Source organism: Podarcis pityusensis (assembly GCF_964106645.2).
Source record: "Podarcis pityusensis genome assembly, chromosome: 15".
In the NCBI taxonomy this organism is placed as follows: Eukaryota; Metazoa; Chordata; class Lepidosauria; order Squamata; family Lacertidae; genus Podarcis; species Podarcis pityusensis.
In genome coordinates, this window is record NC_138040.1 from 1,386,376 (window position 1) to 1,410,180 (window position 23,805).

At 49.9% G+C, this 23,805-nt stretch overlaps 1 protein-coding gene across 3 annotated transcripts in view; it reads right to left on the minus strand.

The window, feature by feature from the left end:
- The window catches only part of SEZ6 (seizure related 6 homolog), a 164,213-nt gene that overhangs the window by 71,453 nt on the left and 68,955 nt on the right, over positions 1-23,805 (minus strand). For all 3 annotated transcript variants that reach the window (XM_080982854.1, XM_080982855.1, XM_080982853.1), the window contains exons 2-8: positions 19,070-19,795; positions 15,583-15,719; positions 9,875-10,067; positions 4,859-5,044; positions 3,241-3,409; positions 2,057-2,223; positions 147-341 (exon numbers count right to left, since the gene is read on the minus strand). In XM_080982854.1, coding sequence (XP_080838980.1) covers positions 147-341; positions 2,057-2,223; positions 3,241-3,409; positions 4,859-5,044; positions 9,875-10,067; positions 15,583-15,719; positions 19,070-19,795 — 1,773 coding nt within the window. The remainder of the gene's footprint in view (positions 1-146; positions 342-2,056; positions 2,224-3,240; positions 3,410-4,858; positions 5,045-9,874; positions 10,068-15,582; positions 15,720-19,069; positions 19,796-23,805) is intronic.

Consider the following 23,805-nt stretch of genomic DNA (forward strand, 5'->3'; position numbering starts at 1 on the left):
CTATTTATCTATTTATACGACTGTATTTAGTTTCCATGCTATTTATCCTCCATCTTCTGGGTCTAACCACGACTGGCCTGTGGCCCCCAGAAGCTGGCCAATGTGGCCCCCGGCAGCTGGACAAAGCTTTCCAACATGGCACCCACCTCGGCAGGCCGGCTCTGTCTCGTTCCACTGGGGGTTGGTGGGGTCCACACACTCGATGATGACGGAGCCTTGCTCCAGGGTGTATCCCGCCTCGCAGGCAAACTCCACGGTGGTGCCCACGGCGTACGTCGCGTCGCTGGTGGTGAAGTTCCCGTACTTGACGAACGGCTCATAGCAGTGCCCGGGTTCAAAGGCTGGCAAGGGGCAGAGCAGGAGGGAGGGCATCAGTCAGAGAGCTGGTGGCACGCTCAAGAGTGTTTTGGGGTCTCCTAAGGCAGGGCTCAGGGACGCGGGTGGCGCTGTGGGTTAAACCACAGAGCCTAGGGCTTGCCGATCAGAAGGTCGGCAGTTCGAATCCCCGTGACGGGGTGAGCTCCCGTTGCTCGGTCCCTGCTCCTGCCAACCTAGCAGTTCGAAAGCACGTCAAATGCAAGTAGATAAATAGGTACCGCTCCGGTGGGAAGGTAAACAGTGTTTCCGTGCGCTGCTCTGGTTTGCCAGAAGTGGCTTAGTCCTGCTGGCCACATGACCCGGAAGCTGCACGCCGGCTCCCTCGGCCAATAAAGTGAGATGAGCGCCGCAACCCCAGAGTCGGCCACGACTGGACCTAATGGTCAGGGGTCCCTTTACCTTTACCTTTAAGGCAGGACTCACTAGCTTGATGACCACAGCCAAATGGGCACCCCTGAGGTCTTCCGCAGGGACCCACAAATCCTCCAAGCCTCCCCTCCCCCTCACTGCCCCCTTGGCCACGAGACGCTGAGAGGGGTTTCCTTTCCCCTCCCCTGAAAAGCATACAGAGCCATCAAGAGTATTGTTGGCTCAGAAATGGAAGCAAGAAGAAATACCAACGAAAGAAGAATGGCAGACAAAATTAATGGACTATGCAGAATTGGATAAAATGACAGGAAGGATTCGAAACCTGCGGGACCAGAGATTTACAGAAGACTGGAAGAAATATACAAATTATTTGAAGAGCAACTGTAATCAACAAATTACGCTAGTAGGACTACAAGACGTTTTGTAGGGAGAAATATATGAAATATTGCGAAGAAGAGAAAGAAAGGAGATATTAGTTCTGAGATTTAAATGTAATAGTGAAAATAAGAAATGTGAATTAAGTAAATAGAGTTGAAAATTTTCAGATGTGGTTGATGGAAGTCCAAAAAATTGTATAAGATGTAAAAGTATGTTTAAATATTGTTGAAAATGATATGTTGAAAAACTAATAATTTTTTTTATTAAGAAAAGAAAGAAAAGCATATAGAGCTGAAGGAGGAAGTGGGAAAGAGCAGCTTTTCTGGACACTTCCCCTTTCAGCCCTACGCCCATTTCTAGGCTAAGATTAATTCTATCACGGCTGACTTTTACCCAAATCCTTTGGGAAAGCGAAGGGGTTGGGTGCCCCCTCTTTCTTTCTGCCTCTTGTGGGTGGGTGGGTGGGGAAAGGGGACCGGCTGGAAATGTCAGTGCCCATGGCACTCACCCTTAAAAAGTATGGCAGCCGAAAGCGCTGGTTCCCAAATTGGGTGGTAGCGCCCCCTGGAGGGCAGTGCGATTCCCTTACAGGGCCACTTACAAGGGGGCAGCAGGGGGGCGCTGGAGGTACAAAGGACCACCGCCTGATATCACAGGCTCCTGTTATCCGCTTTGTTGAATGAATTAAACGAAATAGCTTTAATTGGATTTGAAATAATGGTGCAATTAATTGCTACTGTTTTGAATTTACTCCTCTATTATCTTCCTTAGTGGGTCATGCAAACCACTATTCTGAATAATGCATTTTTTAATAGGGTGGGGGGCACTGAGGGGGAGTTTATGGAACCCAGCGGCCCCCTAAAAGTTTGGGAGTAGCTGTCCTAAAGGAACAAGCCCAGTGCTTTGCCCCGTGTGCCCTTTGCCAACTCACCCTCGTAGCGCAGGGCCATCCCAGCGGCCATCCCACTGCTGTCGGTGGTCAGCTCGATGAAGAAGCCCCTTGCGGTGCTGACCAGACCCTCGATGGGCAGGTATTCCACTTCGTACGAGTCGTACACGGGCGGAGCCTCAATGTCGTTCCCGTTCCGGATTATTAGCCTGGGAGGAGGGAGAGGAAGTGGCTTAATCCCAGCACGCTTAAAAAAAGAGAAAGGTCAGAATTGCAAAGTTTAATTGGATGACCCTTGGGGCAGGAGAGGACTTTGGACTTTCATAATTCAGCGGCGCCCTGTGTCAGGGCAAAATTCAGTGTGTCCCCCCTGCCTTCCGTTCTGCTCAACTGCGGCCGCAACGCTGCCCTAAATCCACTTCTTTGTGGCCTCCCTGCCCACTCTGCAATTCTATTTTTCACCTGAGGTTTTTAAACAGAGATCAGATGGCCCCCTGCCAGCGATTCTTTAGGTGTGGTTCCTGAATTCGCAGGGGGTTGGGCTAGATCAGTGGTTCCCAACCTTTTTTTTGGGCCATGCCCCACCTAAGTATCTCTAAAATAATAATAATATAATAATAATTTATTATTTATACCCCGCCCATCTGGCTGGGCTTCCCCAGCCACTCTGGGCGGCTTTCAACAAAACATTAAAATACAGTAATGCATCAAACATTAAAAGCTTCCCTAAAGAGGGCTGCCTTCAGATGTCTTCTCAAAGTCTGGTAGTTGTTGTTCTCTTTGACATCTGACGGGAGGGTGTTCCACAGGGCGGGTGCCACTACCAAGAAGGCCCTCTGCCTGGTTCCCTGTAACTTGGCTTCTCGCATTGAGGGAACCCCCAGAAGGCCCTTGGCGCTGGACCTCAGTGTCTGGGTAGAACGATGCCCCCGCTGACATATAATTCTTATTATTCAAAAATAACGTGGAGGAAGCCTAAAAGGCCATTCACTGTTAATAAGTCATTCTCGAATTGCCCCCCTTAAAAATCAAATTGCCCCACTGCGGGGGGGCGTGTGACCCACGTTGGGGACCTTGGGGGCCTCTTCCTACCATACAATTTATGATTCTATAACCCCACCCAGGGGCAGGAACGGGGATTCAGTGTGAGATCAGCCCGGACATCCTCAGAACAACTGCCCCATGACCCCGTCTCCCCCAAAACTCGAGGTCTCTCTCTTGCCAACCTGTCGTCGTCCTCGGCCAAGGAGACCTTCTCAAAATGGAGGTGCAGCCGCTGTCCCTGCGGAGCCTCCAGCAGCCAATGGCAGGTCAGGTTGTTGCTGTAGTTGGCAGGGTAGCCCGGCGAGACGATGCGTCCGGTTGTGGCGTTCCGGATCACCCCGCCGCAAGACGCTGCGGAGAGAAGGGACGCGTCAGTGGGGCTACAGGAAGGGCTCCCCCCCGCCCTCTCCAACAATATCAATTTATTTCTTCACCGCCATCAACACTCCTTACCCGTCCTACACTGCAGGGTTGCAGGGCAGGACCCAGGTATGTAAAAAATGCAATATTAACCTTAAAAGAAAATGTGATGAAAAAGATGTACAGATGGTACATTACGCCTGTGAAATTAGCTAAAACGTACAAAGTTAGTAATAAATGTTGGGAATGCAGCGGCGTAGCGTGGGGGGTGCAGGGGGGGCCAGCCGCACCGGGCGCAACATCTGGGGGTTAGGGTTAGGGGGCGCAAATCCACGGGTTAGGGGGCGCAAATTACTTGCCTTGCCCCGGGTGCTGACAACCCACGCTACGCCACTGTGGGAATGTAAAGAAAAAGAAGGAACATTTTGTCACATGTGGTGGGAATGTAAAAAAAGTGAAAAACCTCTGGGAAATGATATATAATGAGATGAAAAAAATGTTGAAATATACATTTATTAAGAAAGCAGAAGCATTTTTACTTGGCATTGTAGGTGATGATATAAACAAAAAGGACTGTAAGTTATTTTTGTACGCAGTGACGGCAGCAAGAATATTATTGGCACAAAACTGGAAGCAAGAAGAATTACTGACGAAAGAAGAATGGAGGATGAAAATGATGGACTACGCAGAATTAGATAAACTAACAGGAAGGATTCGAAACCTCCAGGACCAGAGATTCTCAGAAGACTGGAGTAAATTTACAGACTATTTGAAAAGTAATTGTGAGGAACAGATTATGCTAGCAGGTTTGCAAGACGTTTTGTAAGGTGGATTATTTGAAATGTTGCAAAACAGATAATGGGGAGTATTATTAGTTAAAGATAACTAAAGGTAATAGGAAATTAAGAAATGCATAATAAGTGATAAGGACGGAAAATCATCAGAGGTGTTGACAGAAGTCCAAAAATTATTGTATAAGATGAGAAGTTTTGTTGTATGAATGATAATTAACATGTTTAAAACTAATAAAAATGTATATATGCTTCAGGTTACAGACTCTGCTAACCCAGAAATATTACCTCAGGTTAAGAACTTTGCTTCAGGATGAGAACAGAAATCGGGCTCCGGCGGCAGCAGGATGCCCCATTAGCTAAAGTGGTGCTTCAGGTTAAGAACAGTTTCAGGTTAAGTACGAACCTCCAGAACAAATTAAGTACTTAACCCGAGGTACCACTGTATATGTAAAAGAATTGCAATATTAAAATTAACCAGCGGAGGCAGCCCTGAGCTAGAGGGTTCTGAGTTTCCTGTGGCAGTTGCCTCCATTTGCCCAACGGTAGGGAGAGGTCGACCAGAGAAGCTTGCTGAGCTGAAATGCCCGGCCAGTTCCCAAACCCACAAACTGCTCCCCCCCTTCCTGTCCCCTCTGGCTTTGCTCACCGACGCAGGTGGGCGCCCGGGCGCTCCAGAAGGGGTGGGTGGCATTGAGGCAGGTGAGGCAGTGCTGGCCCTGCAGCTGGTATCCGGTGGCGCAGGAGAAGCAGGCGTGGCCGCCCGGGTGCACGCTGGTGACAGAGACCTCCCCGTAGGGCGGGCGCGTGGGGAACGCACAGCTGAGCAGGTAGGCTGGGAAAGGAAAAAGAGACGGGGAGAGTTGGGCTGTGTACATTAAAAACCCATTTAACACACGCACACATTCCCCAAGGATCCTGGGAAGCATAGTTTGCTAAGGGAACTAGGAAACGTTGAGCATTGTGAGAAGTCAAACTACAGTTCCCAGGATTCTTGGGCTGTGATTTAAATAAATGGCAGAAAGCAGAGAGCAGATTAGGGTGAATTTCCTACAAATTACGCACTGAGAGAGAATCAGATTTGACAAGGGGTGGGTCTACACGCAGGGGGAAAAACACGCTATAAACCAGTCAGAAATTTGTTGTTGTTGTTTAGTCGTTTAGTCGTGTCCGCCTCTTTGTGACTCCCTGGACCAGAGCATGCCAGGCACTCCTGTCTTCCACTGCCTCCTTCGAGAACACTGTCCAACCATCTCGTCCTCTGTCGTCCCCTTCTCCTTGTGCCCTCCATCTTTCCCAACATCAGGGTCTTTTCCAGGGAGTCTTCTCTTCTCATGAGGTGGCCAAAGTACTGGAGCCTCAGCTTCAGGATCTGTCCTTCCAGTGAGCCCTCAGGGCTGATTTCCTTCAGAATGGAGAGGTTTGATCTTCTTGCAGTCCATGGGACTCTCAAGAGTCTCCTCCAGCACCAGAATTCAAAAGCATCAATTCTTTGGTGATCAGCCTTCTTTACGGTCCAGCTTTCACTTCCATACATCACTACTGGGAAAACCATAGCTTTTACTATACGGATCTTTGTTGGCAAGGTGATGTCTCCAGTGGCGTAGCGTGGGGGGTGCAGGGGGGGCCAGCCGCACCGGGCGCAACATCTGGGGGTTAGGGTTAGGGGGCGCAAATCCACGGGTTAGGGGGTGCAAATTACTTGCCTTGCCCCGGGTGCTGACAACCCACGCTAAGCCACTGGATGTCTCTGCTTTTTAAGATGCTGTCTAGGTTTGTCATTGCTTTTCTCTCAAGAAGCAGGCGTCTTAGATTAGAAATTAGATTATAACAAACGGGGGGGGGGGGGACCCTATGCAAAATGGTGTTTAAATATTTCCTGCTCTCTGGCGCCATCTGGTGTTGCATGTTTGTAGCGCATCAAATTGTTGTTCCTTGCTGAGTTCAATGTGTGGTGTCGTTTATTTATTAACTCAACTTGTTTTTGTTGTTGTTGTTATTATTATTATTATTATTAATAATAATAAGGTTCAGCTGAGAGTTCAGCAGCTGGCCCCCCCTGGCTGAGTGGGGATTCGAACCCTGGCCTCCTCCAGGTCCCCAGTTCTAACCACTATGCCACACTATTTGTGTAAATACTGTGTGCCTAAAATGGCTCTCGCACACACCACCTCGGGAGGTGGCGGGCTCTCCTTCCTTGGAGGTTTTTAAGCAGAGGTAGGACAGCTACCTGCCAGGTATCCTTTAGCTGCGATTGCTGCATTGCAGGGGGTTGGTATGGATGATCTTTGGGGGTCCCCCAACTCTATGATTCCATGATTGGGATGAACAAATGCAAAATCAATACATTCATGACAATAACTCTCAAAATACTAGACCGACTCAAAACATAATATGAAATTATGTTGTGTGTGCGGGGGAAATCCTTAAAGTGAAATTAAGAGGTAGAAGTCAGGGGGAAAGAGATCAATTGTAAAAAGACACCGTTTTTCTCTGCTAGTTGAATAAAGCAAAAGCTTAATCTGGAATTAGTCTGACACCTTTTTTTATGCCCAGAGAATAAACAACAAATATATATATATATATATATATATATACACATATATATTTAAATACTGGGTGGTCTCTCAACTAATTCCTCCTCAGAACAGGCCCATTGAGATTCACAGAGCCAAACTACCAAATTCACTTCAGTGGGTCTACTCTGAGTAAGGGTGGCATTGCATGCGACCCATTCCATTCATACAGCTATTTAAAAAAGCATTTTTAGATGTTTATTTCTTTATCTACTTAAAAGTGATTTGCTGCAGATCGGCGCGCAGGATTAAAGCAGCAGAATTCTATTACCAGTATATTTTTTACAGATTTTTTGGGGGTAAAGGCTTTAAATATTTAACTACTTCAAGTGATTTGCTGCTCCAGATTTAAATATAAATCTATGTGTATTGGGAGGGGGAGGGGGTTGTTAAAGGAACATCATATTATATTTATACATCTTTTTTTTAAGGCTTTAAATATTTATTTCTAAATTCAAAGTGATTTAATAGAGATTTAAATGCAAAGCTATGTGTAACAGCACTAAGGAAATAAACACATGAACACAGCCCTATCTGGGATCGATTTTGTCTCTGAATATGACGAATGGGTTCTATGTTGCGTATTAGTTGTTATTTATTTCACTTATTTATTGCACCGATATCCCATCTTTCATGCAAGGAGCATGCTGTTCTCATTTTTTTTTTTTTTAAATCTTCACAACAACCTTGCGAGGTAGCGTTGGCAGAGAGAAGGGGACAGGCCCAAGGTTATTTGTTGTTGTTGTTGTTTAGTTGTTTAGTTGTGTCTGACTCTTCGTGACCCCCTGGACCAGAGCATGCCAGGCACTCCTGTCTTCCACTGCCTCCCTCATGCTGGTAGCTTCGAGAACACTGTCCCACCATCTCGTCCTCTGTCATCCTCTTCTCCTTGTGCCCTCCATCTTTCCCAACATCAGGGTCTTTTCCAGGGAGTCTTCTCTTCTCATGAGGTGGCCAAAGTCTTGGAGCCTCAGTTTCAGGATCTGTCCTTCCAGTGAGCACTCAGGGCTGATTTCCTTCAGAATGGATCGGTTTGATCTTCTTGCAGTCCACGGGACTCTCAAGAGTCTCCTCCAGCACCAGAATTCAAAAGCACCCATTCTTTGGTGATCAGCCTTCTTGATGGTCCAGCTAGTGATGTATGGAAGTGAGAGCTGGACCATAAAGAGAGCTGGACCAAGGTTATTAGAAGGTGCAAATACTCCTAACAGATTCCACCGGCCACATGTGCCGGAAGAAAGGGCACAGGCAGGGATCAATGCCAGCAGGGGCAGACCGTAGAGTCTCTAATTTCAAATTTTGCGGTTCATCAAAATTCGGCTCCCAGCCACCAATCACCTTCCGTCTGACATCACAGTGACATCACCCTGAGGCTCTGCACCGAGTGCGGCTGTACCGGTCGCGCTCCCCAAAATCCGCCTCTGGTGTCAGTTGTGAGAAAGGCGGTTGTGTGTGTGTGTTGGGGGCTTCAACTGTTGTGACAGGGTGTGTCAACATTGGTGGGGCGCCCTGTGGGGCTGGGAGACAGGTGTGTATATATATATATATCTTTCTCTCAATGCCAGCCCCCCCCCTTCCCTCGTGCTCCGCACAAATTACGTTAATTGCTGGGACCAATTATCTCCCCATTAAGCGAGTCTTTGGTGGGTGCCCGCTCTAACCTGCCAGCATCGGCGATTAGCTCCGACAGCGATTAGCGTGCTCCCAATTAGCTAATTGCGCTGCAGCTGCGAGGGGGTGGAAAGGGAATCCTGGCGCTGCCACGGCACCCGGGCTGGTGGCATGGGCGGGCTGGTGGAGGGCCTGCAGATCCACAGGCAGGCGGGCATCGGGTGGGAACAGAAGGCTCCGTGAATTTCTTCGCATGCATCTGCCAACAAGGGGTGGGCGCAGCGAGAAAGATCACTCCAAGAATCCTGACAGGTATGTTTTGGGGCCGTACATAAAAACAACACCCTTTCCTGCTTCTCGTTCCCAGCATTTGCTGCTTGGGGGGGGGTAATAATAATAATAATAATAATAATAATAATAATAATAATTTATTTATACCCCGCCCATCTGGTTGGGTTTCCCCAACCACTCTGGGCGGCGTCCAATAAAACACTAAAATATAATAACCTATTAAACATTAAAAGCTTTCCTAAACAGGGCTGCCTTCAGATGTCTTCTAAAAGTTTGGTAGTTATTTTTCTCTTTGACATCTGGTGGGAGGGCGTTCCACAGGGAGGGCGCCACCACCAAGAAGGCCTTCTGCCTGGTTCCCTGTAACCTCACATCTCACAGTGAGGGAACTGCCAGAAGGCCCTCGGCGCTGGACCTCAGTGTCCGGGCTGGATGATGGGGGTGGAGATGCTCCTTCAGGTCTACTGGGCCAAGGCCATTTAGGGCTTTAAAGGTCAGCACCAACACTTTGAATTGTGCTCGGAAATGTACTGGGAGCCAGTGTAGGTCTTTCAAAACCGGTGTTATGTGGTCTTGGCGGCTGCCCCCAGTCACCAGTCTAGCTGCCACATTCTGGATTAGTTGTAGTTTCCGGGTCACCTTCAAATGCAGTCCCACATAGAGCGCATTGCAGTAGTCCAAGCGGGAGATAACTAGAGCATGCACCACTCTGGCGAGACAGTCCGCGGGCAGGTAGGGTCTCAGCCTGCGTACCAGATGGAGCTGGCAGACAGCCGCCCTGGACCCAGAATTGACCTGCGCCTCCATGGACAGCTGTGAGTCCAGAATGACTGCCAGGCTGCGCACCTGGTCCTTCAGGGGCACATTGACCCCATTCAGGACCAAGGAGCAGGTTAGTGACTGGCCTGACGTCAAGCTTCATGGCCGAAGTCAGGACTTGAACCCTGCCCTCCCAGGTCTCGTCCAACACTTGAACCACACACAAGGCCGGGGAAAATTTCCCCCTCCTTCTTTTCTGGGGAAACCTTCTGGAGAAGGCAGGGGCACATGTCGGGGGGGGCGTGGCCAGAGGGGAAAGTGGGCAGGGCAAGGCACCTATGAACAAAAAAAAGTCTGGGAACCACTGGTTTAGAATAAAGCAGCTGCATGTCCCCCCCTAGTGGTAGGTGAAGGACCTGCGCTCTCACCTTCGAACCGGAAATGAAAGGTCCCTGGGTTGGCGGGAGATGGGCTCTGGAAGCGCACCACGATCTGATTGGTCGGGCCGCGGATCACCTGCCCGCGCATCAGGAAGGACTCGTTGGCCAGGGCGACGGGCTCTACACCCCCCAGCGTCTCCACGGTGACTGTCTCTCCCTCCGCAAGGCTGATGTTCTGGACCTGCAGAGAGGGAAGGAAGGAAGAGGGACTCTGAGGATGCAACCCAGCTGCGTTCACTCCAAGATGAGATGGGGATGGTCTACCACAGGCTAATAATAATAATAATAATAATAATAATAATAATAATAATAATTTATACCCTGCCCTCCCCAGCCAAGACCGGGCTCAGGGCAGTTAACAACCAATAATAAAAATAAGTTGATTAAAATACAACTTAAAAACAAGATTAAAATACAACATTAAAACATTAAGATGCAGCCTCTTCACAGGAGGAGAAAGGAAAAAAAAAAGAGGGGGAGGGAATCAAATTGATTCCAAGCCAAAGGCCAGGCGGAACAACTCTGTCTTACAGGCCCGGCGGAAAGAAATCAGATCCCACAGGGCCCTGGTCTCATGAGACAGAGCGTTCCACCAGGCCGGAGCCCTGCCTCTGGTTGAGGCTAATCTGACTTCTTTAGGGCCCAGGACCTCTAGGGTGTTGCTATTTATGGACAGGGTCCCATGGAAGGGGTCCCCTGGGTCTGTCAGGAGCTCGGCTTACACTTGAGTAGGACTCTGGTAGAGATACATGCCCGACTGGCATGTTCTCTCCCTCCTGGTTGATCGTTCGGGAGCTGCAAAAGCTTTCTGCTGCCCAAACATCACAGTGACTGATGCCCACCAACACCGGCACATTTAGGGATCCGCAGAGTTTGCACAACTTGCGTAACAGACCTCAGCAACTCAGCATTTTGGCTAATCTACTTTATTAACATATAAACACACACGGAGCACTGCAACATGGCTCCCTCTCTCTCTAGCATCAGACAGCAAAGAGAAAAAACAATAGTCCCACTTCACGGAACACAGTAACACAAACATCCTGTCTCCGTCACTTCCCACTCTGTGGAGTCAAAACATATACAGTCATGTGAAAGACAACAATCCTGATCTCGTTTTTTGACAGAATTACAAGCCTGGTAGATGAAGGCAACGCAATGGATGTAGCCTACCTTGATTTCAGCAAGGCATTTGACAAGGTGCCCCATGATACTCTTGTAAAGAAGCTGGTAAAATGTGGTCTTGACTATGCTACCACTCAGTGGATTTGTAACTGGCTGACTGACCGAACCCAAAGGGTGCTCATCAATGGTTCCTCTTCATCCTGGAGAAGAGTGACTAGTGGGGTGCCACAGGGTTCTGTCTTGGGCCCGGTCTTATTCAACATCTTTATCAACGACTTGGATGATGGACTCAAGGGCATCCTGATCAAATTTGCAGATGACACCAAACTGGGAGGGGTGGCTAACACCCCAGAGGACAGGATCACACTTCAAAACGACCTTGACAGATTAGAGAACTGGGCCAAAACAAACAAGATGAATTTTAACAGGGAGAAATGTAAAGTATTGCACTTGGGCAAAAAAAATGAGAGACACAAATACAAGATGGGGGACACCTGGCTTGAGAGCAGTACATGTGAAAAGGATCTAGGAGTCTTGGTTGACCACAAACTTGACATGAGCCAACAGTGTGACGCGGCAGCTAAAAAAGCCAATGCAATTCTGGGCTGCATCAATAGGAGTATAGCATCTAGATCACGGGAAGTAATAGTGCCACTGTATTCTGCTCTGGTCAGACCTCACCTGGAGTACTGTGTCCAGTTCTGGGCACCACAGTTCAAGAAGGAGAAGAGGAGGTTAAGGGGTGATATGATAGCCATGTTCAAATATATAAAAGGATGTCACATAGAGGAGGGAGAAAGGTTGTTTTCTGCTGCTCCAGAGAAGCAGACACGGAGCAATGGATCCAAACTACAAGAAAGAAGATTCCACCTAAACATTAGGAAGAACTTCCTGATAGTAAGAGCTGTTCGACAGTGGAATTTGCTGCCAAGGAGTGTGGTGGAGTCTCCTTCTTTGGAGGTCTTTAAGCAGAGGCTTGACAACCATATGTCAGGAGTGCTCTGATGGTGTTTCCTGCTTGGCAGGGGGTTGGACTCGATGGCCCTTGTGGTCTCTTCCAGCTCTAGGATTCTATGATTCTATGACTGCAATCACGGAGCGGGAATTCTAACAGGGTCGTCTAGTCCAACCCCCAGGAATTGCAGCGAGGGAAACCAGACAACCTCTGCTTGGAAACCTCAGCTGTCGATCGGCTCTTTCTGCCAGAACAGGGTGGGTTCTGGTCTACAGGAGTCCCACCAGTGGTACAGTCAAACCTTGGTTTTCACATGTCTCTCAGCTGCAGAACATTTTGGAAGCCAAATGCTGAAAACCCGGAAGTGAATGCTTCCATTTTCAAACATGCCTCGGAAATCGAACGACACATTTCTCAATTTTCCCCATTGAACTTGTTGACAGCCCTCTGATCCTCGGTTTTCAAATGTTTCGGAAGTCGAACGGACTTCCGGAACAGATTACGTTCGGAAACCGAGGTTCCACTGTACAAAAAACAGGTGAACAGAGCCAGAACTGGGAACTTGAATATCCACTGAGCAGTAAATGCCTCTGAATGGCAGTTGCTAGGAATCGCAAGTGGGGAGAGTTTCTGTTGTGCTCCTTCTTGTGGACATGAGTTCCACAGTTTAACTACAGGCTGCCCGAATAAGTCCTTTCTATTTTTGTGTCCTGAATCCTTCCCACCCAACCTGGATATGCCATGAGAGATTGAACCTGGGACCTTCTGCATGCAAAACACTGAGCTGCAGCCCTTCTCGTGAAAAGAAAGAGCCTAGTCCTCATGAATTTTTTTTTAAAAAGAAATGTTTTAAACAGGAATATAGGAAGCTGCCTTCTACTGACTGAGACCCATGGTCCATCTAACTCGATATTCCCTACACTGACTGGCAGCAGCTCCCCAGGATTTCAGATGGGGAATATTTCCAAGCCCCACCTGGAGATGCTGCCAGAGTTGAACCCGGGGCCTTTTGCATGCAAAGCATATTGTTCCCGGTTGCTGCCACGTCCTCCGGTGGCGACGGCTGCATAACTTATCTTGATAAACGAGTCACTGTTGCCGTCTCTCATTAAAGTGGTGATTGTATATTAATTACGGTAATTAAACGGAGCTGCTCGGTGATAAACGGCCAAAGTCAGGAGCCTCCTTGCACTAATTACACCAAAGGTGCCCAAGATGGATCGGCAGAAGAGCAAGTGCACCGAGACGGAGAAGGGGGAACCAGATTGTGAGTGCTGGTGGGACGGGAATCTCCCTCTCCGTGAGGTTTAGCAGGACGCCGAGTGATTTATGGGAGGAGAGAGACAGGAACACGAGGAGAAAAGCCCTGGCAAGCACAGCTTGGATGGGGAGCAGGCGGTCGCTGCTCACCACACACAAAGGAAAGAAATGTAGAATCAGAAGGAACCTAGAGGTCCTCTAGACCACCCCAGCCAAACGCAGGATCTGTGAGGCAGATTGAGGAAAAGGGGAATTTGGAGGAGTGATTTATTTTTTTTTTAGGGGAAGAAGTGAGGTGATTAGAGCGCTGGATAACTTCTTCTTCTTCTTCTTCTTCTTCTTCTTCTTCTTCTTCTTCTTCGCTCTCCTCAATGAATCTGCACAGCAACCCTGTGAGGTAGGTTAGGCTGAGAGGCAGCAATGGGCCCAAAGGTTGCACCCAGGAAGCTTCATTTCTGAGTGGGAGGGTCTGAGTCCTGGTCTCCCAGGAGAAATTAACACCAAATGACGATTAATTTCCAAAAAAAAAAAAGTTTACTTTTTTTAAAAAAAGTTTGCAAACTGATGCGAAGATGTGGAGAACTGAATATATCGATCTATATCTATCTATCTATCTATCTATCTATCTATCTATCTATCTATCTATCTATCTATCATCTATCTATCATCTATATCTGTCTGTCTGTCTATCTATCTATCTATCTATCTATCTATCTATCTATCTATCTATCTATCATCTATATCTGTCTGTCTGTCTATCTATCTATCTATCTATCTATCTATCTATCTATCTATCTATCTATCTATCATCTATCTATCTATGGGGGGGGGGGCAGAGAACCCAAGAAACTGAAATTGACCAATTCGCCTGTCCCTGGATATCACTGCTTTTGCTCTTAAAAAACCCCAACCCACCACATGGGTCCCTCTCTCGCCAGGCCCAGGTCCTGGGTGCGGATTTCGCTGCCTACACTGCAAGAATATAATGCCTACATTGGGGATGTTCCATTCCCCAGAATGGCTCAAGGAGGTGTAAGGGCAGCATTTCAGGGAGTTGTTAATTTAGCTGCCAGGGAAGAAAAAGAGAAAAAAAGAGGAAATCTCACAGAGTCCCAATTTCACAGAAATCTCTCCCCCCCCCCCCCGGGAATTTCAGGAGTCTTTTTTACACCTCGCTGAAGATGCTTGCGACACCCCCCCTGCCCTCCCCACCAGCTAATACTACACTGGGGAGAGCCCCCCAGTCCGGGCCGGAGGCGGTATCACGGCCGCAGGGCCCTCCGCCGGCACGTCCGCCCGCCAAGCCTCCTTCCGCCTGGGCCTAATGAAGCCCCGGGGGACGCGGCGCAGAGGGAGAAAGCAGGTATTGTCGAAATGTCGGCCAAATGCCACGTCTATCGATTTGACATTTGCTGCTGTTGCCTTTTAGGGCTGGCACGGCTGGCTGCATCCCTGAGACAAGATGTCTGTATTTGTAACGTGGCATTAGAATGCAGCCGGGGTCCCGTGTCTTCGTCCCTCCCCTCGCTTAACCCTGCAGGCGAGAAGAGGGACTCCTCTGTCTGCCTGCCTCCTTCGTCTTACCTGCCCCCACCCCAGAAAAGGGGCCGAGGCTCTCTTACGGATGATAAAGGACAAAAATCTGGGGCTCAAGGAACGCAGCCCTCAGGCTACAAAATGTCCCCCATCCTTGCTGGAGAATCTAAAAGCATTCAAACACACCCTCCAAATCCAACCAGAATTTTGTCCTGGGTCTTGAGGACCAGTTTCTCCTAAAGGGGTCTTTGCAGACCGAAGTTTCAGCCAGGAACGGGTGTAATTCACACGGCATCACTGAAGTTAACTCTTCATTCAAAGAAACAGGAGTAACAACTCATCCCAGCAAATCTCGCCCGGAGGAGGCAGTTTGGGGGGCTGAAGGTCCCCGTCTTCCCACAGTTCCCGAAGTCTTTTGTTCCCCCGGGTCCTTCCCATAGTCTGAGACTATGCCTACATGCCACTCTCTGTTCCTCCCTCTTCACACCTCTACTGGTCCTGGGAGACCAGCGAAAAGGGGAGCTTGTCACTGTAGGAGGGGGAGACCCCCTAGTTTCTCCAGCACCCAGCCTCCCCTCTGCCTCTTGGCTTCCCTCCCCTCCAGCCTCCGCTTCTGCCTCTGATTCTGCATTGCTTTCTCCCCCGTTCTTCCTGCTCACCAAACCCTGTTGCCTCTTCAGCTTCCGACACCTCTTCTCCCTCTGACCACTCATCTTCCTCCCACCACCCCTCCCCTGGCCCTGAGCCTTCTCCCCTTGGGGGTTCCCTGGCTGCATCCCATCAGGCCATGACACCTACCAGGCTGGGTTCAATGACTCACCCGGATCTCGACGCCGTAACCAGGGTACACAGAGATGGTGTAGGTGCAGTCGAGGGTCCCCCCTTCGTACGGGATGCCAGAGGGGAGGGGAGAGGCCAGCGAGCCTTTGGGGCCAGTGAGGTTCCAGCTGCAAGGACCTATGCACAAAGAGGGCAAAATATTAGACAAAGGAGAGAGCGCTTCTAAGCTCTCATCTCCCCATCACAGCCAGCCTCAAAAGCCTTCTCCTGCCCTAGATGGGGGCAGAAGACCTTCAGAAGAGCCTGCTGGATCCGGCCAGTGCCAACCAGTTGCCCTCAGGCAGGACCTGAGTGTGAGAGAAACTCTCCCCTCCTGTGGTTTCTAGCAATGGGTATTCAGAAGCATCATGGCTAGTAGCCCTTCACAGACCTTTCCTCCTCCAGAAACTCGTCTCATCCTCTTTTGAAGCTATCTAGGTTGGCGACCAACACTGCCTCCTGTGGCAGGGAGTTCCACAGTCTAACTCTTTGCTACATGAAGGACTCAATCTTCCAGCATTTGGTTTTATCGTTGGCCTATGTCGCAAGCTTTTTTCCATATGGCAGTTGCTCCATCCTCTTGATCATCTGAGATGGGGGCAACATGGTGCCCTCCTCCTCCAAATAAACAGGCACCTGCTTTATACTGAGTCTGTCCACTGAGTTATCAAGCTCAGCATTGCCCACACCGACTGGCAGCAGCTCTCCAGGGTCTCAGGGAGAGAGGAGGGTCTCTTTCCCATCACCTGATCATTTTAACTGGATATGCTTCTAGGGGGTTGCATAATCTGCCTTAAGTCAGACCACTGGCCCACTGAGATCAGTATTGTCCACACTGACTGGCAGCAGCTATCTCCAGCGTTTCAAGGCAGAGGGGTCTTACCCCAGCCCTGCGTGGAGATTTCAGTGGAGACTGAAGCTGGGACCTTCTGCATGTGAAGCGGCCGCTCTACCAATCAGTTCCAGCTCCTCCATCTAAAGGTAAAAACAAGATTCCAGTCCTCAGGCTTCTGAATTACTAAGGGCTGCACATGAGGAGAACAGGAAGCCATAAACTACCGGTAGATCAGACCATTGTTCCATCTGGCTCAGTTGTCTGAACTGACTGGCAGCAGAGGTTCCCCAGGGTGTCAGACAGGGGGACGGAGATCTTCTGCAAAATAGATGCTCTAACCACTGAGCTGCGCCCTGTGATCCCGATTTTCCAATCTCATTTCAACCAGAGTTGTGCAGGATAACTTTTCTGTAATAAGTTGTGTGTGTGTTTTGGGGCGTGTGTGCAGAATCCCATTTGCATTTCCCCTTCAGGCCCCGGGACCTTCCTGGCCCAGCTCCAGGCAGGGCAGGCCCCTTTGAACGTCAATCTCTCGCTGCTCCTTTCATTACAGAAAGAAAACAGAAAAACCCAAGCCCTGCCTTCCGGCTATTTCCTACACTCCAATCCATAATTAATTCCATTGTTGTTCCCTAAACGGTTTCCCTGACAATTAAAACGGCATTCTTCCTGAGACCTGGGATGGCTGGGTCAAAGCCAAGCAACTTTTAAAATTTAGAGAGCTCAGCTCCCGACAGCTCAGATCTAACGCCTGGCAACTCCGTAGATCTGAGCAACCTGGCCTCTCCGACTGAGCCAAAGCATTTGCTGGGGATATTTCAGGTCAAGGATGGGGGAACATTTGCAGCTCCATCCCCTCTCCCGATTGGCCACGCTGCTTCCTGGGAGTTGGGGAGGGTGTCTGACAACATCTGGACCTGGGAGACCAGAGTTCGAATCTCTGCTTGCTTATGAAGCTCAGTGGCTGGCCCCTCCCTTCCTCCCTCATTTTCTTCTGCCCCAACCTACTTCACAGGGCTGTTGTGACCCTGATTGTTAGGAGCGAGCCAGCAATAAATCACACGGAGCAAGTGAAGTTAACTCTTTATTAGAAGAAACAGGATCTGCTCAGGAGTGCCAGGCCTAATGAGCACAGCGACTCTTCTTCAAATCGGAGACGGAGTCTGCATGAAGCCAAACCCTCCTCCGCCCCTTTTCATGCCTCTTCTGGTTCTGGGAGACCAAAGGGGAGAGGAGTTTGTCGCAGCAGGAGGGGGAGACACTCGTGCCTCTTCACAAGCCTGACCCATCCCTGCCCCTTGGCCTTCCTCCTGCTTCAACTTCTGCCTCTGATTCTGGACTTATCTCTTAAACGGCCTTGGTCCAGTATACCTGAAGCAGCGTCTCCATCCCCATCGTTCAGCTGCAAGGGCCTTCTGGGGGTTCCCTCAAAGCGAGAAGTGAGGTTACAGGGAACTAGGCAGAGGGCCTTCTCGGTGGTGGCGCCCGCCCTGTGGAACACCCTCCCCTCAGATGGCAAGGAAATAAACAACTACCTGACTTTTAGAAGACATCTGAAGGCAGCCCTGTTTGGGGAAGCTTTTAATGACTGATGCTTTAATGTATTTTTAATCTTTTGATGGAAGACGCCCAGAGTGGCTGGGGAAACCCAGCCAGATGGGCGGGATAGAAATAATAAATGATGATGATGAGCCAGGGGAGCGGTGGTGGGATGACAATGAGTGGTCAGAGGGAGAAGACTGGGAGGAGGAGATGTCGGCAACAGGAGAGGTGACAGGGTTTGGTGAGCAGGAAGAGGCTGGGGCAGAGAGCAGTGCAGAAACAGAGTCTGGAGAGGAGGTTGGGTCAATAGGCAGAGTGGAGGCCGGCTGCTGAAGAATCCAGGGATCCTCTGTCTTCTGCTACAACCAGCTCCCTCCCTGGTCTCTGAGAACTTGCAGAGAAATGAAATGGCCAGAGCAGAGGATGCTTGTGTGCAGACTGTGTGGGGAAGATCCTGGAAAAGAGGAGTCCTTGTGGGCCTTGCAACTACTTCATTTTGGCGAGATCTCCCAGAAAGAGTTGCTGAGACCACTAGGCCTGAGCTGTGGTTTGCTTCCTTGAATAAAGAATTCACTGGCCTTGGGTGAGTTATTGATTAGTTGCTGCCTACGCCTGACTCCAGGACGCGGGTAGTGCTGTGGGTTAAACCACAGAGCCTAGGACTTGCTGATCAGAAGGTCGGCGGTTCGAATCCCCATGACGGGGTGAGCTCCCATTGCTCGGTCCCTGCTCCTGCCAACCTAGCAGTTCGAAAGCACATCAAAGTGCAAGTAGATAAGTAGGTACCGCTCCATTGGGAAAGTAAACGGCGTTTCCGTGCGCTGCTCTGGTTCACCAAAAGCGGCTTAGACATGCTGGCCACATGACCCGGAAGCTGTACGCCGGCTCCCTCGGCCAGTAAAGCGAGATGAGCGCCGCAACCCCAGAATCGGCCACAACTGCACCTAATCTCTAAATCAAGGACGTCCCTGAAAAATAGGGCCAATTTAGGGTCTTCCCTTGGGGTTTCCCAGCTATCAACTCCCACCATTCCTCTGGGACCAACCAGTCCGTGACCCTTGCCGTCTTCGATTCCTCTCCTCCACTGTTTCACCCCGCCTGCGTAACCCACCTGCTCCCAGAATGGACGTGATGACGGTGGTGGTCTTGATGGTGGTGGTGGCCGTCTCCTCCTCCTTGCTGGACTCCCGCCTGGGCGTGGTCACTTCCGGTTGTGCGCTGGGGGCAGCTGCCGTGCCCGGGGTGCCACCGGAAAACGCGTCGGTGGTGGCTGGGCCCGAGGAACCGAGACCGGTCTGGAAACCCAGCACAGGGGTGACCGGCGGCTGCGTGCGGCCAGAGAGCGGGCCGGATTTGGCCCACGGCACCAGCCGCCCCATGGCTGTGGTCAGGAGGTCTGTGGTGAAGGCCGGCTTGGCCATCTCGGGGGTCCTCTCCATGTCCTTCCCTTCGGCCTTCCCGCCCGCCAGGGTCATGGGGGACGCCGTGGTCATGGGCGGCGTGGTGGGCGGCCCGGTGGCGGCATGGGAGAGAGCGGGGCGGCCATCTTGGTCAGCCAGGTTGCTTGTGGGGGCTGGGCCGAGGTCAGCATCTGGAAGGACAGGCCCCGGACCCACAAGGCCGGCAGCCAGGAAGGGAATTTGCCGCAGGTAATCTTTCTTGAGGAGGGGCTCGTGGAGAAAGTCATCCAGGAGAGGGTGATGGTTGAGGAGCTTCAGGGTGGGTGCCGTGGTGACAAAGTGGGCCTCGCGCTCTGGCTCATCAGGGGTGGGGGGCACCGTGGGCTCCCCTTCAGCCTCAGAGACCCCCGGCCTGTCGGGCTCCGCGGCGGAGAGTCCTGGGTGCGAGAAAGAGAGAGGAAGATCGCCGATGAAGGTTACCCGCTGCAATTGGTGCAAAAGCTACAGCCATCGCTGACCTGGGAAAGCCTGGCCATTATTATTGTGATTGTTTCTGTTTATTTATATCCTGCCTTTCCCCCAAACAGGTAAGATACAAAACTATAAAGGAGAATAGTTAAAGTGTGTAATAAAATCAAAACAAAATGAAAATCAAATCAATTGAAATACAGTCATACCTCAGGTTACAGACTCTTTGGGTTGCGCGATTTCGGGTGGTGCACCTCGCTGAACCCAGAAGTACTGGAACAGGTTACTTCTGGGTTTTGGCACTTGCGCATGCGCAGAAGCACTGAATTGCAACCCACGTGTGCGCAGATGCGGCGCTGCGGGTTGCGAAAGTGCTTTCTGCATGTTCAGGTTCAGGTTACATACGCTTCAGGTTACAGACTCTGCTAACCCAGAAATAGTACCTCGGGTTAAGAACTTTGCTTCAGGGTGAGAACAGAAATCGTGCTCCGGCGGCGCAGCGGCAGCGGGAGGCCCCATTAGCTAAAGTGGTGCTTCAGGTTAAGAACAGTTTCAGGTTAAGAACTGACCTCCAGAACGAATTAAGTACGTAACCCAAAGTACCACTGTAGTAGAAACAGCACAGCACTATTAAAAGCCCTTTCCTTAAAAAACGGCCCGTTCCCAAAGACCAGTTGGAATAAAGCCGATTTCACCTGCTAGCAGAAGAACAGCAAGGAGGGAGCCAGCCTGACTTCTCTAGGCAGGGAGTTCCAAAGTTGCCTAGGAGAAGACACTACCAAGAGGGTTCTTGGTTACTTCAAGACTGGATTACTGCAATGGGATCTGTGTGGATCTTTTCTTGCACCTGATTGGAACTCCCTGCCCAGAGGGGCCTCTTGTTCTTCTTTTATCTATAAGCAAATCCAGTGCTTTTTTTCTGGGGGGGGGGCGCATATCCCTAAACACTTTTGTGAATCTAGGTTTGGCCTCTTTGATGGGCAGTATTTCAATATGATTAGTAAAATGAGAGTACCCCTAAACATTTTTTTCTTAAAAAACCACTGAGCAAATTTATAACTTTGCCTCTTCCCCCCTAAAAAAGACAGAGGCTGCAAAAAGGCAAAAAATGGGGGGGGGGGGACAGGACCCAGTAACCATCTAATTATCTTTTTGTGATCAGCAGAGCAGCAATTAAAAAACCGCACTGATTTTTAAAGCTGGGCCCGAACAAAAAGAACTGACAGCAGAATATTTCTTTCTGAAAAGCAGCAGGAACGATCAGCAAAAGTTTGCTGGGGAAAGTCGTACGGGTGGTTTTTATGCTGCCCCTTCAATCATCTTTCTTCCCAGGGAATATGAATAGCGAAGGAGGAGAAAGTCATTAAAAATGACAGCAGGGACCCCGATAGAGAGAGGGGCAGCTTAAACACCCTGTGGAAGAGGAATCCACAGCTGGGTGCCACTGCAGCAATTGGCTGGGGGCGAGAACCTGAGGGCCAGGACCTAGATGCAGCCCCCCAGGACTCTCTCTCTGGCCTTGGGGACCCTCCCCAGGCCACTGCCCTCGCAAGGACTGCTGGGATAGAGGACAGAGAGAAAGGAGGGACGTGCAAGAGCCAGCTGAAGGTTTGGAAAGTAAGCTGTTGTTCCGGACATTTTTGGTTCCCAACCCCGCCATGTGGCCCCCAAAAAGTCATTCAGAAGCAAATGTGGCCCTTGGATGAACCCCCCCCCCCGAGCAGTGAAAAGAAAGCCATCACTGATCACCTTTTGCAAGGCAGCAGTGACGGGGGGAACGGAAGCGTCCCACCTGCCAATCTTCTAAGGCAAGCCAACTCTTATTCCGAAAATGACGTTGGTTTCTGAGGGAACGCAGGGGAAGAAGTCTAGATTGTACAATGATGGAGTTGTAGCGTAGGGTTCTCTAGAGTCATCTAGTCCAACAATGCAGGAATCACAGCGAAGAGAGACAGGTGGCATTTGCACTCTGCACATGCCCCCGGGGCACACTTCTTCCAAGTCAAACTTATTATTATTATTGTTTAGGTTTGTTTTTAAAAGAAGCGGAGGGGGTGGGCGCAGAAGCCACGAGCCAAGAATGCTATCTGCACGCTGCAGGCGTCAACCGGTTTAAGCAGGCAGGTCCCCCCGTGGGGCGCTTTGCCTCGGCTCCCGCACATTATCTCCCGCTAAGCCAGGCACGCGGCGGCATTTAGGAGCTGTTAGGCTTATTGCTAGACTGCTTTCATTAGCCCGTAATGAGCCATCAAAAATGCCTCCCTGGCGGACTGGCCTCGTTCGGATGAATGGGGCAGGCGCCCGGGGAGAGCCGTGTGGCACTGTCACTCCCGACCGGAAGCCCCCCTTCTGCTGCAGATCGAGAAAGTCAGAGGGTACCCCAGGGTCATCTAGTCCAACCCCCTGGAATCTCAGCACGCGGTCCCTCCTCCAAGCTGAAACCATAACAGACCCTGCTTAGCTTCACAAATGTGCCAGCGGTTTTATGGCTGCACCATCAGCCTGTTCTCACAGGGGCTGACCGGATGCCCTTAATGGGAAACCGGTGAGCAGGATCTGAGCACAAGAGCCACTCTCCCCTCCCTGTGGTTTCCAGCAGCTGGCCTTCGGAAGGATTGCTGCCTCCGACTGCAGACAGGGTGGTCTAGTGGTCAGAGTGTCAGGCTAGGACCTGGGTCAGATCAGGGTTCAAATCCCTCACCCGACCACGGACCACATTGTGTGTAGTCATTCTCTCTTTCTTTGTCTAACCTACCTCACAGCGTGGATGTGGGGATTAAATGAGGTTCAGAACCATGCATGCTACCTCATGTTCCTTGGAGAAGGAGGTGGGATATAAATGTGGGATGTGAAACACAAGAGCAGTCAAGTATAATATTCCTAGAGTGAACATGTTTACACATGGGGAGGAATGTTTGTCCAGTCAGCAGGTAAACTTCCTGTTTCCTTCTGGGCTGGGACAGACTTCCTCAGCATGTGACTAGAGGTGGGCGTGGCCTCACCTGTGCAGGTAACAACAAAGGCACAGGGCAGGGCAGCCATCTCTCTCCCTTTTGATTACATGCATCAAAGAAGCAACATCTGCTTAGCCAAAGATGTTCTCTTGGCTCCAGCCAAGAGAGGACAAAGGGACTGTCTCCTTATGAGATAGTTTCCAGGTATATGTCACTTTTCTAAGCGAAGTCTGCCTTCTGGGATCCGATTGTGAACAGAATGTGAGTGAGTAAACTCTTTTTATACTTTTATAGATGACCGTGTCGTGTCTTATCTTTTATGAGGGAATAAGGGGAAAATACCAGAATAGTTATTATAGAGGATTTAGCGAGCCTGAGCAAACGCATCCGCTGTGAGTTTAAAAAGGGGAATGTTATTCTGCTAAATTATGAACTTGTTAACACAAGTTGGAAAGGCAATAACCAAACAATATATTCTCTCCTGCATCCCTGAATATTCCCACAATAAATGAAATAAATCCATCCATCCAAGGATTCCATTTGCCTCTGCAGCCTTGAGTTCTTCCTGTGTCAAAGTGTGAGCTGTAAATGCCTCAAGGCCAGGGAGTTCTCTTCTTGGCAAATTATTTATTTTCAAGTATTTTTTGTTTTTTTGTTTTAACCTGGCCGACCCCATAATGGCCCAGGGCAGGTTATGACAATGGAATCTACCACAATACCCCCCCCCCAAATATGGTTATAAAACACCCCCACCCACCCCCATAAACCCTCCTCCGAAATGGAACAGATTCAGCCAAGGAGGTGGTTCTCACAAAACAAAACAGTTTAGCCATCAAAGGCTGGGGGAGATAATGGTGTCTCCAGCAGACGCCGAAAGCTGTACAATGAAGGTGATCAATGCCCCTCCATTATGGAGAACATGCATAGCAAAGGCGCTTTAAACATTATTATTAGGGCTGCTATTAACAACAACAATAATTACAATATAATTTTAGGGTACAAATCTCAAGCTTCGTCCCTGTCAC